The 16042-nt window shown below is 33.3% G+C and overlaps 1 protein-coding gene across 6 annotated transcripts in view; it reads right to left on the bottom strand.

Annotated features, from left to right (window-relative positions):
- The window catches only part of Kpna5 (karyopherin subunit alpha 5), a 35238-nt gene that overhangs the window by 17675 nt on the left and 1521 nt on the right, over positions 1–16042 (bottom strand). For 4 of the 6 annotated variants that reach the window (XM_042696213.1, XM_042696164.1, XM_042696298.1 and 1 more), the window contains 7 exons: positions 15562–15695; positions 11903–12004; positions 11686–11785; positions 7849–7943; positions 5827–5958; positions 2779–2867; positions 297–396 (listed from right to left, as the gene is read on the bottom strand). In XM_042696213.1, coding sequence (XP_042552147.1) covers positions 297–396; positions 2779–2867; positions 5827–5958; positions 7849–7943; positions 11686–11785; positions 11903–12004; positions 15562–15690 — 747 coding nt within the window. In that variant the 5' untranslated portion in view covers positions 15691–15695. Of the gene's footprint in view, positions 1–296; positions 397–2778; positions 2868–5826; positions 5959–7848; positions 7944–10325; positions 10435–11685; positions 11786–11902; positions 12005–14023; positions 14194–15561; positions 15696–16042 lie in introns of those variants that run through there. The other 2 variants (XM_042696359.1, XM_042696449.1) reach the window with 2 other exon arrangements.

Below are 16042 nucleotides of genomic sequence, written 5' to 3'. Positions count from 1 at the left end.
AATACAAGTAGCTTCAAGTTTCAAAGAACTAAACTAGAATACCTTTAAAGTCAACTACAAAACCCATAAACTTGATTATAGTGGTTGTCTCCAGGCAGCAGAATTGGATGGATGAGAGAGTAGAAATCTGTAAATCTCAAAGGTTTTGAATTTTTTGAATGTGCAAATACTGTCAGGATAATGAGAAAAATATATACTAACAAAAAGGAGTACTTTCAACCTCAAGAAAAAAATCTTTCATAAAGCAACTTGTTTGGCAGAGACAAACTGTGTAACTAGTATATTTTTTTGCATACCTTACTGAAGTTTGGAGGAGGGTTTTTGCCTCTACATAAATTTGAGAGGGCCCACACAGCATTTCTGGTTGTTGTGAGTCTGTTTGAATTTCCTAATAATCTGCCAAGGAAAAAAAAATAGAAATAGCTACTTTGCATAACACAGAGACAAAAGTAGTTACACTGATCAGATAAAATAGATAATATGAAAAAATATTACTTTAAAGAGACAGAAGACATTACATAATGATGAAATTTTAATCTATCATACAGATACATCCCATGTTCACTGATTGAAAGACAAAATACAATGCAAAACAATATAGACATTCAAAATAGTAATGACCTTTTCTGCAGAATATTATTCAGCTATAAAAAGAATGAATTACTCTATATATAGTACAATATGGATGAAGTCTAAAAACAATATACTAAGACAAACAAGCCTGAAACAAAGGTCATATTAGATGATTCATTTATGAAATATTCAGTACAGGCAAATTTCATAAAGACAAAGGGCTAAAATGATGCTAAAATGGTATGTGATATTAGATTTGGATATTAGATTTCTATTTGAGTTAGTGAAAATGTTAAGGAAGTAAAAAGAAATGATTGTTGAACAGTATTAGAAATATACTTAATTCTACTGAACTGTATACTTTAAAATAGCTACTTATGTATTTTATACATAAAAATATTATGAAGATATTCCTATAAATAGCTTTGAGGCTTCCTTATATATATGTGTGTGTATGTATATACATATATGTGTATATATAAAATCACTAGAAATAAAATAATTATACTGATTTTGTGTAAAGAGATTGACAACTGTTTTTTCAGGAACTCTTAAAGATTCTTTATCTGGAGCTATTTAATTCTGCTGATGGAGTATGAAAGCAACTAGATGTTAACTAAGTGAACGGATATTACTGTGTCCCAATGAAGCTTATTTGAAAAGACATGAAACAAACCAGATTTGGCTTAAGAGCATAAACTTTCCTTTTTCTGTGTAACTGGGATACTTATGTAAATCTTTTCCTTAAAGTTTAGGTACATTTAAGCAATGTGTAGGCAAATCTGTCCTATAGTAATAAAAGATTTATATTACTGAGACTCAAATGAATTAGCAACAAAATAAACTTCATTGAAACAAAACTGAATGTTAAGAGAAATTGCTTTATAAATATGTGTTTATATATATGTATATATGTGTGTATATGTGTATATACATGTATATATATACATGTATATACATACATATATGTGTGTGTGTATATATATATTATTTTTTGTCATCTCTTCCACAATATTTTTTTTGAGGGGGGGGGGTGTCTGGTCGTGGGGCCTGAACTCTGGGCCTGGGCGCTGTCCCTCAGCTCTTCAGCTCAAGGCTAGCACTCTACCACTTGAGCCACAGCACCACTTCCGGCTTTTTCTGCTTGTGTGGTGCTGAGGAATCAAACCCAGGGCCTCATGCATGCAAGGCAAGCACTCTACCATTAAGCCACCTTCCTAGCCCCTGCTTTTTATATTTTTAAGTCATACAAAGGGGTTTAGATTCTACAAGACAGAGTATAAATGCACTGTCTTCTGATCAATGTGTACTTACTTTAGCATTCGCTGAGTGTGAATTTCAACATGAAAAACAGATAATTCATAATTTTTAACCATTCTTGAAGTGACAGCAACTGATAGCTAACCTGACTTAACCTTTTTTTTTTATTACATACTTATTATTTTATATATTACTACCAACTTGGGATACGAAAGAGAAGAAACCTAGGGACAGACACCAAAAGTAAAAAGACAAACTAAATGCTCAGTTAATATATCATCATATATGCAGTTCAGAAGAATGTCATACTGAAACTTTGTTTTTAATATGAAGACTTCAGAATGACTCTGATATTGAACTCTATCAGTATTTTCTTTTACGATTCAGCTAAACTCTCATAAATGGAACATTAAGTTTGGATAAAACCAAAATTGATGAAATTATAAGTGGTTTGGTGGCTTCAGAGTAGTTCCTCAATTAATGTCAGTTACTTAAAATCCTTTGGAGAAATTATTTCTGCCCACAGAAACTACTTATTTTTATACAGGAATGAAATATTTTACATATTAGTGTCTAGAAGTTAACCACTCAATCTTCACCTAGAAATGGAGAATAATACAGAACTGATAAATGGTAAAAGTTTTTGTTTTCCTTGCCACTGGCATTTAGCCTAACTGAAGATCCTTTCAGGGGACTAGCCTGTTTTTCTTGACGGTGAAATGGCTGGTTAATCATTGAAATACACACAACTGAGAATAATGCTGCATTAATACAGAAGTTTATCTTAAGATTTTTTATTTTTATACTCCTGACATTAAATATGGTTTAATTAGCCTTGCTAATTCTAAGCAAAATTATAAAACACTAACTATACATGTAGAAAATATGGGAGTATAAATTTTGTTTTCTAAAAATAGAATTGTAAACAATTAAAAAAATACTTACTCTAAAAGAGGAGGAAGTATTTCACAATTTAAAACAAAATCTCGGCATTCTGCATTGTCACCAGCAATATTACCAAGTGCCCACACAGCCTTAGAAAAGTAAGAAAGAATATTCTCTCAGTATCTTAAGTAAGATGCTGTCTCTTAAGAGGAAGAGTTCAGTACAAAATGAGTAAGGAAATAATTTTTAGCAATGTGAGAAAGCAAAATTAAAATAGAAAACAAGAAAGAAAAAAGAATAAAAGGTGATTTTATAGTATTTTAAATCAAATTGAAAGAGCATTTAAAAAGTTTCCCTTACATTCTAGTAAAAATTTCTATTCCATTCAACACAGAGAACAATCTACATGGAGAGTCAAATTTAGCAAATTTTCCAATATATTTATACTGAAGTTTGCGCTTATGCTAAGAAACCCCCTAACTGGAAAGGCTTGTAAATAAGATGAGAAAGAGGGCAGGAGACATAGCTCAAGTGATAGAGCACTTGCTTAGTTAGGCAAGGTCCTGAGTTCAAACCACAAGCTTAAAATAATTTTTTTAAAGAAATAAAGCTGACAAAAATTAACAGTGAATATGAGAATAAATTTAAAAGTGGTCAGGGTATATTATAATTATTGAATATGAGTATAAATTTAAAATTGGTCAGGGTATATTATACTTTTTTAATAAATGTTAGTAAAGGATAAAATTAGTTATTCTAAATTCCAATTCAATAACCAATTATGCAAATACAAATTATTATATTCTAATTTCAAACTTTTCATGTAAGTACAAAGGACATTGTGTTTTCAACTTGGAAAACTTTGACATTTAAACATGAGTAAATACTTTTAACATCTACTTAAAACTATTTGCATTTTTTTTTTAATCCCTGAAAAGAGCAAACAACCCCTGTGAAGATACTTATCATCCTGTGGACTATAATGTTAGTGAGGGTATTACTTGCTCTTATTTTTTAAGAGGCCAATTTTTTTCTTTTACAATTTTATTGTTATAATAAAGGTGAGGTACTGAGAGGTTAGTTACATAAATCGGGTAAAAAGTACATTTATTTTTTGACATCACTCTTTCCTTCCCACTCTCCCGTTTTTCCCTCCCTTCCCCACCCACAAGCAGTTCATTCTCAAGTGTCTAGTGAGTTCCACTGCTGCGTTTATTTTACCCTCTGTCACTCCTTTTCTATGCTTGTCCTTACCCTCCCAAAGACATATAAATGAACAAACAAAACAAAAACAAAAGAACATCATCAAAAGAAATAAAACCTCTCGATTCCATTTCCTGGAGTTATTTTGATAAATATTATTTTATATGAAGAGGCACACACAGGCATTGCACCTTTGTGTTCTTCTCCTAAGAGTATCCTCCCAGTGTGCCATATAGTTTATCATGTCCCCGTATATTTAAAACTAGCTTTCACATATGAGAGAAAACATGCAGATTGTCTCTCTGCGCTTGACTTATCTTCACTTAACATGATTTGTTCTAGGCCCACCCATTTCTCTGCAAATGGCTTATTATTCTAATGGCTGTGTAAAATTCCATTGTATGTTAGTACCATATTTCCTGGATCCACTCATCTATTGTGGGCTGGGCTGTTTCCATAGTTTGGCTACTGTGAATAGTGCAGCAATGAACATGGATGTGCAAGTTATCTTTACGGCATCCTGGCTTGTGATGTTCTAGGCAGATGCCCAGAAGTGGAATGGCTGGATCATAAGCAAGATTTATGTTTAGGTTTTTAAGGAACCTCCAGACTACTGTCCAGAGTGGTTGTACTAGTTTTAGTTTGCATTACTACCAATAGTATAATAGGGTTCTTTTCCCCCCACATCCCAACATTTGTTGTTCAAATTCATGATGTTGGCCAATCTAACTGAGGTGAGATGGAATCTAAGAGTTGTTTTGATATGCATTTCCTTTATGGCCAGGGATGATTTACATTTCCTCATGTGTTTCTTTGCATTCTTAGCTCTTCTTTGGAGAAGTCTCTCCTTAGTTCCTTTGCCCATTTAGTGATTGGTTTATTAGCTTGGAGGGGCTAGTTTCTTGAGCTCCTTGTTTATTCTGAGTATTAGGTCTTTGTCTAATGTATTGCCCATAAAGATCTCCCAGTTTGTTGGCTGACTTTCTATGTCCTTTGTCCTTGGCTGTACCGAAACTTTTAGTTTGATATAATCCCATTTGTCAAGTCTCTCTCCTATCTGCTGCACACCTGGAACTTTTTTCAGAAAGTTTCTGCCTACTCTCTTTTTACAGGTCTGATGTTAAGATCTTTGACCCACTTTGAGTTGATACTAGTGCATGGTGACAACAGCAATTCATTTTTAGTTTTCTGCATATGAATGACCAGTTTTCCCAACACCAATTACTGAAGAGGCTATCTTTTTTCTTCTGTGTATCTTTGGTTCCCTTATCAGATAAGTGTAGGTATATAGTTTCATTTCCTGGTCTTATAGTCTCTTCTATTGATCTTGGGTCTATTTTTGTGCCAATACGAAGTTGTTTTTGTTATTATAGTGTTATAGTAGAGTTTGAGGTCTGGGAATGTGACACCACCAGCATTACTTTTTTTTTGCCTAGAATTGCTTTGGTTATTTGAGGTCTTTTGTTGTCCCATATGAACTTTTGGATTGTTTCCTCTATCTTGGTAAAGAACTTCATTGGAATTTTGATGGGGATTGCATTAAAATTTGATTGCATTAAATTTGTACATCATTTCTGGCAATATGGCCATTTTTACAATATTAATTCTACTTCTCCATAAACATGAACAGTCTTTCCAAGGCTCAATTTTTAAATACTAACTTGAGCTACTAACTTTCCAGGGTCTCATTATACTCTTCTGTCAATAAGAACAGTGACTCCTTTGCTAGTCCAGATCACACATAGAGAGAACCCAAGTTCTATGCCCCAGGCAATTCATTCTTCTATTCTTCAAATTTGAGAGAAACTGTACAGAAACTGGTGTATTTTAACAAATGCAATGCACAGGCACATTAGGCACAAAATCAATCACAAGCCATAATCACAAATGGAAACTAGAACTTACTTGCTCCTGAACATCTTCGTGTTCTGAATTAAGAAGTTTAATAAAGATTGGAACAGCCCCCGTTTCAATTACTACTTTGGTATGCAGAAAAGTTCCAGATGCTATATTAGTTAATGCCCACGCAGCTTCAAACTAAGGGGTAAAAGTAAAATAAGATTCTCTGTGAAGTCAGGTTTCAGAGACAGAAACCCTTAGCTAAGAAAAATTAGAATTTAATCAAAAGACAAGAAGGAACATAATGGAAATTTGTAATCCCAACAATAAATACATTTTGTAATTCCTATAGCTTGTAATGCTTACTATTAGGGAGTCTGCTGTTCAAAGTAAACAGTTCAAAAATCAATACTTTTTTTTTTTTTTTTAATTGGAGCTAAGAGTCTCATAGACTTTCCTGCCCTGGTTGGCTTTGAACCGCTACCTTCAGATCTCAGCCTTCTGAGTAGCTAGAATTACAGGTGTGAGCCACCAGCACCAGCTTTTAGTAGTTTCTTTAATACAGCAAGAGAATCTTAAGAGGTACCTATTTTCCTAGTTAGCACTAAACTGCACATAAAAACATGAAAATTAAAAGTCAAAGGCTGGAAATCTGGCTCAAGTGGTAGAGCACTTGCCTAGCAAGCTCCTGGCCTGAGTCCAAACACCATACTTCAAAAGAAAAAAAAAACAAAACATACAGATCATACAGAACAACAAAAACCTGAGAGGGCTTTTGACATTAAAATATTTGTAAACTTTAGTAAATTTATTATCAGTAGTAAATTACATAAGAACTTGTTTTATTATCAGTAGTAAATTACATAAGAACTGGTTTTATTTGTCTTCACCTTTATCAAAAGCTGAGTCAAAGTATCAAAGGCAATGGTACAATGGAGTAATTATAAAATGGAAAAGTTGTTTTTCCTCTTAGTAATGATTCTCAGGGCCTTGCCATTACTACGTAAGTACTTTACCACTTGACCTTTCCTTGGAGTCCTTTTGCTTTAATTTTTAGTCAGGGTCTTGGCTAATGTTGGACCATGATCCTATTCCTTCTGCACAGCTGGGATTACAGACATGGCCCACCTTGCCTGGCCTGTATGTTGAGATGGGTTATTCCTAACGTTTTGCCTAGTGTGGCCTCCAGATCTTCATTTCCTTAATAGCTTGGATTATAGGCATGTGCCATCACACCCAGTCAGCAAATTATTTTAAAGATCTCTCAAACTGTAATAGTATCATGGTTCAGAAGTAATGATCTTTAAGACCAATATAACGATGATCACACTTTTTAGTAGATTGGACTTAGTATTTTTTTCAAAAAAAAATCTAACTGATCAATGAAAAATGACTTTAGGGATAAAAGTGAACTATGATCATCTAAGAATTAATTTAACTATATCTTAGTTTGAAGTTTCTAAAACATAAAGTTATTAAGGCTAACAACTATAAACATTTTTATTAATGTTAGTAATGAGTTTATATATGCTTTCCAGAATTGTTCAATAAAACAATTCTCAGGGAAATGGTGCTGTGGCTCAAGTGGTAGAGTGCTTGCCTTAGGCTGAAGAGTTCAGGGACAGCTCCCAGGCCCAGAGATCAAACCCATGACCGACCAAAAAAAAAGACAATTCTCAGAAGAAACAGTACTAGGCAAGCACCATGCAGTGGCTCATGCTTGTAACCCTAGCTACTCAGGAGGCTGAGATCTGAGGATCAAGGTTCAAAGCCAACCAGGGCAGAAAAAGTCCATGAGACTCTTATCTCCAATAAACCACTCAGAAAACCACAAGTAGCCCTGTGGCTCAAGTGGTAGAGCACTAGCCTTGAGTTAAAGAGCTGAGGGACAGCGCCCAGGCCAGAGTTCAAGCTCCGCAACGGACAAAATAAACTAGTACTATAACCATGTCCAGGACAGTACAGTTGACACTACTTTTTCTTTTATTACCAAATAACACTGAATGCTTACAAGAAGAAACTGTTTCCACTAGAAACTTTAATATATTATTTCTATAAAGAGATTAAGAATGAAAACTTGAGACTCACTTGTAAAGTGCAATTTTCAGTTCTTTCAAGAAATTTTACAAATCTCTGTACAACTCCTGGCTTTTGTATAACTTGATCTATTGGGGGATTAGGTTCTAAAAATTGAGAGAAAAGTATTATCAAACAAGACATGAAAAGACAATAATGTGGTTGTCATTCAATTAACAGGCACACAAAAATTTTCACTGATCTAAGTTTAAAGCTATTATCTGAATGTAACTGAAAACAAGTGTTTTCAAAATAAACATTTTTGCAAAGCAAATTTTACATTTCTATTAAAAAATAGGGAATTTCAACAGTATTTTCTATGTATTTAAATTTTATAAGCTGAGGCCTATTTTATGAAGCCACCTTTAGAATGTGAGAGAAATATCAATCTAATACTGAAAACAGCAGATGAGAAAGTATTCATTAACTTTCTACAATACTATCTTCAATTTTCAAAGGTCTCTTCCTCACTATTGACCAGAACTTGCTTAAAGTCTCTCAGCCAGATGAAGTTCTCTTGTTTATGGATATATTTATGATGTTCAGAAATGTTACTAGACTACCTAAAACTCTTAATAAATTTCATGAAATTTAGAGGTCTTTAAAATCATAAAATCTCCGGAGAATTTATGGAAAATTCAGAAAGTTATTTTAAATACTAACCGAGAACAGAGAAATCCTTGTTCTATCCATGGACAGATAAAAACTGTACCCTTTGGTTCAGTATCTTCTCTGTTCAGTAACTTTTTTGTTAATTCAATCATCATTGTCAGATGTGATAGCTAACAAAGTACCTAAATGGTTTTTTTCTTTCCTAGATTTCAGACCAGATTTAAGCATTATATGCATTTTCATTTTCACACCTTTAAAATGTAACATAACCTAAATCAAACACATAACTCTGCTTACTCTTTAACCTTTTCCTGTCCACAATCCAAATTTGTCTAGTACTGTGTCATCTGCCCATGTAGTTACACACAGAATTCTCATTTCTACTTCTAACTTGTGTAATTATACCCAGTTTAGATTTTTCAAAATGTTAATTCTAGCTGCTCAATATGTTGTTATAGTAATAAAACAGAACAATACAGTATTAATCCTTTTTACTTCCTTTTTAAAAATAAATAAAAATTCAGAATGTAGTTACTACATTTACCTTCTCCTTTTCCAAAATTCTAAATATACTACCTTTTTTTTTTAAGCTTAAGAACAGATTTTTTTCCTTGTCTTTTCAAGGAATAAGAGTTGAGGTTACAATAAGAAAAGAAAAGAAAAAGTTGTGGTTAGAGGGTCTGAGAAGTAGATATTGGACTATCAGCTATATCAATACATATAGTTTAGTGATGTCTCTAAATGTCATAAATAAGAACTCAAATATGGTCTCTTCATGGAGAATTATGAGCAATACATTTAGAAAATAAATACAAAAAAAAGAAATCATTCAAAGTGGAACTGGATCATCAGAGAATCTAACATAAATCTGAACTGGAATACTGATCTATAGAATACTGAAATTATATTATTTACAGAATATTCTACATTATCTTATAAACATGAAAACTACTACACAATAGACTTTTTGTCATTATGACAATATATGTTATAAAAATATAAGCAAAATAGTGCTGTTGTGCTTTAACAGCACTAGTGATGAAAACAAAAAAAAAGTGGAGAAATTTCTGTAAAACTCGGATTAAAGTGTCATTTATGATTTATATCCACAAGAGTGGCTATGATAGGGAAATAAATCTTATGAAATGTTTTATCATGGTTTAAATCAGAGAAGAAAAAGCTCTGAGCAGAGGGTAGGCAATATCTGCCTAGTGCCAACAGTAAAATGATTACAATAAGTAAATACTCCCCCAAAAAGACAAAGTCTAATGAATTGTGTTTCTCTTAAGTACCACTCAACCTGAAGAAAAAGAAACAGACCACTTGGATTGTGGAAATATGAAAGTATATTTACAAAGTAAATCTATATGCCTTTAAGTCAAATTACTGGAGTTATCTGACATGTGTTTTAATAACATAATAAGTTATTTTGTTAAAAAAAATCCTCCTGCTGTGTTTGCTTACAGTTCTAGGTATAGCTGCTTTCCTATACTGACAGATCAAGTAAAACTCCACTGACAAATCAAGTAAAATTATAGTCAAGATACTATTTTTCCAGGCCTGCCAGGTACGGCAGAAATATATCTCGATTGCTCTAAACCCAATCTGAGCAAACAAAATCCCAGGATCAAGAAGAACAGAGAAAAAAATGACTGCCTCTATGAAAATGATGATAGTTTAACAGAAATACAATATTTTGCATTATTACAGCAAATGAGAATGAAATTTTCTAACCAAAGAATTCTAATTCAGATAAATAGCTCAAAGGCACCAGGAAGATATTATTTACACATGTAAAGACATAAAAGGAACTGTACTAATGCAACTCTCACAGGAAAAGATTTTAGAGAAAAAAATTCTTCAAGCCATGTTCTTACCATAATCAATCAAAATCATGAGTTCAAGAATGGTGAAGTTGTGGTATAAAAATAATGGGGACAAACTCTAAAACTCTTAAACATCATTAAACTGACAGGAGCTCTGCTAATCAGTTATGATATCAGGCACATATCAAAAAGAAATCCTGAAAGAGAATATGAAAATGTAAAAAATTATTGTAAAAATATGAATCTGACAAAAAAAGACAAAAATCTTTACATAGTAGGAGGAAAAATGATTATTGATTGTATAAAGATTTCTTAACATTGCTGAATTACTTCAGCATGAATGATGAAAATGAACACAAAAGGAAATGTATTCATGAATATGTACTACAAACAAGAAAACAATGACAACAGCCTTAGAATCCATGCTGACCTGACTAAAGGATTTCTTTCATTACTCCTGTTTTAATAAATTCTATCTTTCTCAAAGATACGGCAGATGATCCAAAGACATTTTTAAAATTATTATCAGTTCATATATGTAATTCCACATAAGGATTGCTAATATATAAATAACATGAAAACACAAAAGTTTACATTTTTACTAATGAAGTTTTACGTACTTCATATTAAATTAGATAAATAACAAACAGGAAATTATAATCACAAAGTTTACCATTCAAACCCTAATACTGAAAGTACAAAAGAAGAAAAACTAACAAAAACCAAACCAAACTGCAGTACTAGTGGCTCACACCTATAATCCTACCTACTTAGGATACTGAGAGCAGGAGAATCGAAGTCCAACCTAGGCAGAAAAGTCCAAGAGACTCCATCTCCAAAATAACCAGCAAAAAACAAAGCTGAAGGCATGACTCCAGCTGTACAAAGTCAGTGGGTCAAGCAAAACCACACAAGTTTAAGGCCCTGTATTCAAAACCTTACACTGGCAAAAATAAATAAATAAAATAAACGAAGAAAAATTCCATTGGCTAATAAATAAGCAGCTAGCTAGGTACAATGTCATACACTTAGGAGGCTGACAACATGGATCAAGAATTTGAGTTAGGGCTTTCTAGAGAGTTTGATACCATTCTGAACTATATATAGCAAGACCCTCTCATCCAATGGAAAAAAAAAACCTAAAAAATGCTTCTATAAGAATTTATAACTTTATTTTTAGCACAATATTATTTTTGCCTTCATATTTATTCAAATTATTTTGTATTTTGCAATTTTCTACAATGTTACCTTGATAATATGCTTTAAAATGTTATTTACAAGTATATTTTAAAGAAAAAACAAAGGCCTAAGAAACTAAGACTAGTGGCAAAGAAACATCTTAAAATTTACCTAATAAAATAAAACCACTATAGAATCCTATATCAAATGAGCACATTAAATTAATTCTTGCCTTTAGAAAGCAGCTTTCTAAATTTCTGTGTTGCTGTTAGCTGTTGCTCAGCATTATTAGAAAAAATCATCTGAACCATATCTGCAGTAATAACTTCTTCCTAAAACACACAAAAAGAATTAACATAAAGTATTTTACATGAGTAATATTTGACGTATGTACTAGGTCTTAAGTATTACTGAGGTACAATTCCTACTGTATTTTTTATAAAGTATACCTCTGGAATGGGTACGGTGGAGCTGATATCTGGATCCTGGATAGGACTTTCTAGCATAGAATCATCACATCTAGGCAAAGAGACATTTCTGCGCTTGAACAGCTGCAACAGAGAAACCACTTTATAGACTTATCTTTCCGTTAAATATTCAATTGCCACAGAATTCCATTTTGCATCTGAGCAAGCAAAACAAAAATTTAGTAATCTAAAATATTAAATACAACCCCCTGTATAACTGATGCTAATAAAAATATTTATACAGTTTAAAGCCATTTAAGAGTATATATATATATATATATACATATATATATATATATATATATAACCACATTGGATTATACCTAAGAATTTTTAAACAAATCTGTCAGAGATAACACATAGTATATTAAAAATTAGAATATCCAAATAACAAGCAGTAAAGAAAAATTCTCAAGAAAAAGGACCACATACTTTTAAATTTAGGAGTACATTAAAATAATGTAGAAGAGAAGGACAGAGACATGGTGAAGTCACTAAAGGAAAATTATAAGAACATTTCCTAAATTAAAATTAAGATAAATCTGGCTATATTCTTCTTTGATAGCTAAATAAATACTATTTTTCTATCTGTATGTATTTCTTTGCTTTCTGATGAGGAGCTTAAACTCAGGACTTCACACTTGCTAGGTTGGGATGCTCCCACATGAGTCATGCCCAGGCCTTTTTGCTTTATTTTTCAGATAGGGCCTTGTGCTTTTTTGCCAAGGATCTCCCTGTCTCCTTTATAGTGGGTATTATGGTGGATCATCAACTTTGGTGGTCTCATTAACTTTCTCTTGTAGGTTAGTATTAAATCACGATCCTACTATCTCTACATCCCAAGTAGCTACAACTAAAAGTGTGTTGCCACTATTCTATAGTTTCTGGTAGAAGACATTTTATTATTTACTTTATTTTCAGTTATTATATAGTTTTATTCAAGACACTACAGATAAGGAGATAACAAATTAGATATACTTCTAAGACAGGGTTTTTTCTTTACTAGTCTTTAAAACACATCAGTTTTAACTTGTAGATGACACCATATCCTCTTCTTTTATTTATATTTCTAAATTTTAATACTGATTAGAATGAAGAATGTCAAGATTTGAGATACTCTTTCTTCTTTTTCTGGTGCTGGTACTAAGATTTGAACTCAGGGCCTGGGAGCCATTTGAGGTTTTTTTGGGTCCGGTCATGGGACCTGAACTCTGGGCCTGGGCGCTGCCCCTCAGCTCTTTAGCTCAAGGCTAGCGCTCTACCACTTGAGCCACAGCGCCACTTCCAGCTTTTTTCTTTTTGCTTATGTGCTGGTGAGGAATCAAACCCACGGCCTCAGGCATGCAAGGCAAGCGCTCTACCACTGAACCACCTTCCCAGCCCCACCATTCGAGTTTTTTGTACTAAGGGATCATGTTCTACCACTTGAGTCACAGCTCATTTTAAGCTTTTTTTTGTGATTTAATTGGAGATAAGTCTCATGGATTTTCTCGGCTGGGCTTCAAACTGACATCATCAGATCTCAACCTCCTGAGTACCTACAGATTACAGGCAAGAGCCAGCAGCACCCAGCAAGATATACTCTCTTAAGTGATTTTCTATTCCTTATAAAGTCACAAATGTAAAGAGGTTAAGAGACCTGGTGGGTGAGACTAGAGATAGAAGAAAATGAGTAACATGGGGAGACATCTATAATGAACTTGAGTTCTAGGAAAACCAAAAAATGAAAAATGAGTCAGGAATAAAAGTTTCTCAAAACTATTAGACACAATTGCATTCAGATTTACATTTCAAAATAAAACCTATTTCTGCTTAAGTTTTTGCAACAGAAACAAGAAGTCAGATTCACCAGACATTGGTGACTCACACCTGTAATCCAAGCTACTCAGGAAGCTGAGATCTAAGGATCACAGTATAAAGCCAGTCCAGGTAAGAAAGTCTGTGAAACTCTTATCTCCAATTAATCACCAGAAAACCAAAATGGAGTTGTGGCTCTAAGTGGCAGAGTACTAGCCTTAAACAAAAACAGCTTAGGAACAGGACTCAGGCCTGGAGTTCAAGCCCAAAGATGGACAAAAAAAAAAAACGCTATTGAGTATTCACATAGGAAATGCTGTTTGCTTTTAAAGGATGGTTTTCAGTAATATCTCTTTAACTTCTTTCTTTTAGTTAAAAGATAACAGTATCTTGATTCTGATCATCTTCTGGTTTTGATCATGGCAGCTTGTCAACAGAGTTTCGGGCCAAATGAATGTTCCAAGTCATCTCTGAAATTTGACAGGATAATAATTTTTAGTTCACTTTTTCCAAGCAGAGCCAACAACTGTCCACTCTGAGCAGAAAACAGCAATAGAAGATAGACCATCTGTTCTCTCTATCCCTTTTAAGATTAAAAGAAGCTAGACACTGATGGCTCACGTCTGTAATCCTAGCTACTCAGGAGCCTGAGATCTGAGGATCGAAGTTCAAAGCCAGCCCAGACAGGAAAGACCAGGAGACTCTTACCTCCAATTAACCACCAGAAAACTGGAAGTGGTACTGTGGCTCAAGTACACTACCCTTAAGCTGAAGACCTCAGAGACAGCACTCAGGCCCAGAGTTCAAGACCCATGACCAACCAAAAAAAAAGATTAAAAGGGACCAGTCATTTCACTTAAAGGGGCAATGAAAAGGGACAGATAGAGAAGGAAACAGAGAAGTTATTTTATTTTTACTTGACAAATATCAAGAGTCAGAATAAGAAGTTAAACCCAGCAAACAAACTGGAAAAGTAGATTAGTTACTTTTATCAGATCTCTTCTAATATTAAAGTATAAAACTGAAAATATGAGAAGGGCTATCTAAATCTGCCTAAATCTCCTATAGGAAGGAGTATCTAAATCTAATTTCTTACTGGACTTAGGTATCACACATTTGTAACTATAGCTACACAGACGGCTGAGATCTGAGAATCATAGTTTGAGGCCAGCTCAGGTAGACAATCTAAGTCTATTACCTTCAACTAACCAGCAAGGTAGGCTCAAGTGGTAGAGTACTACCTCGCCTTGAGAGGGGAAGTAAAAAGACAAAGCAACACATACCCAAATCTGCTTCCTTTGAAATGATAAAAATCTCAGAACTCCTTATAAATGGACAGAGATTGAATGAAAGGGAATACCTGGCAAAAGAAGCTTACCTATGCTTTGGGTAGGCTCCACCTATTTTATCGACTAAGAATTACAAGTTTGCCAGATGACATGACCTTGTAATATTCCCTCAAAAAGGTACAAGGTACATATAGAAGCCACCATTTTAAGTCTTAATTCACCTTTCTTGCCTGGGAGCAAGAAATGTTTCTCTCTTTTTTATTTCTCCCTATTTTAAGCCTATACTAAAATAAATCTTTGCTGAAACATTCTTAGCAGTGGGGTACAGACATAACATTAAAAAGTTCACTGATAAAACAGGAAAGTCATTCTCAGTGACAAATAGAAACTGTAATATTTACAAACATTATACCTAAAATTTAGTAATTAAACATTAGATTTAGTGGTAATCAATTTTCTAAATCACATTTCCATTCAAAATTATCTCAAACTTGGCAATAGTAAAATTTTAAACCTGAATACATTTGTGTTAAGTAAATTATTTTTAAATTCTACCTGTTCTTCCCTTTTTTGTTTTCGAAGTTGTATTCCTTCTTCTTCTCTTCGTCTACGCATCTCTTGAGGATTCAGAGCTTTATTCTTATAACTTTTCATCCTATAGTTATCTTTCCCTGGACTAGCCATGGAATCTTAAGAGAAGAAAACAGATAGTTCGCACACTGTAAGAGGCTTACGTTAAGGCCATTAAATTCAGGCATATTACACAGAACAAAATTTGTTCTGATACTTATGCGCAAAGAACACATTTTCTTGCCTATATCAAAATGAAACAGTAAGATCAATCCCCAGATACTAAAAGGGATAATTATTTTATATATTAAAAAAATTCCCCCAAATGGCTACTAAATATTCTAGACCTCTAAACGTTTTTGATCACATATCTGTATGTATGAAAGAGAGATCACATTTATCCTCAGTACTTATTTCTATACATGTGTTAATATCTTAATGTACTACCCCACCATTAAATTCACAA

The sequence above is a fragment of the Dipodomys spectabilis genome, unplaced genomic scaffold (genome assembly GCF_019054845.1).
Source record: "Dipodomys spectabilis isolate Male_0828 unplaced genomic scaffold, ASM1905484v1 ptg000001l, whole genome shotgun sequence".
In the NCBI taxonomy this organism is placed as follows: Eukaryota; Metazoa; Chordata; class Mammalia; order Rodentia; family Heteromyidae; genus Dipodomys; species Dipodomys spectabilis.
The sequence above is the reverse complement of the archived record's forward strand: the minus strand, read 5'-3'. Positions and strand labels throughout refer to the sequence as shown.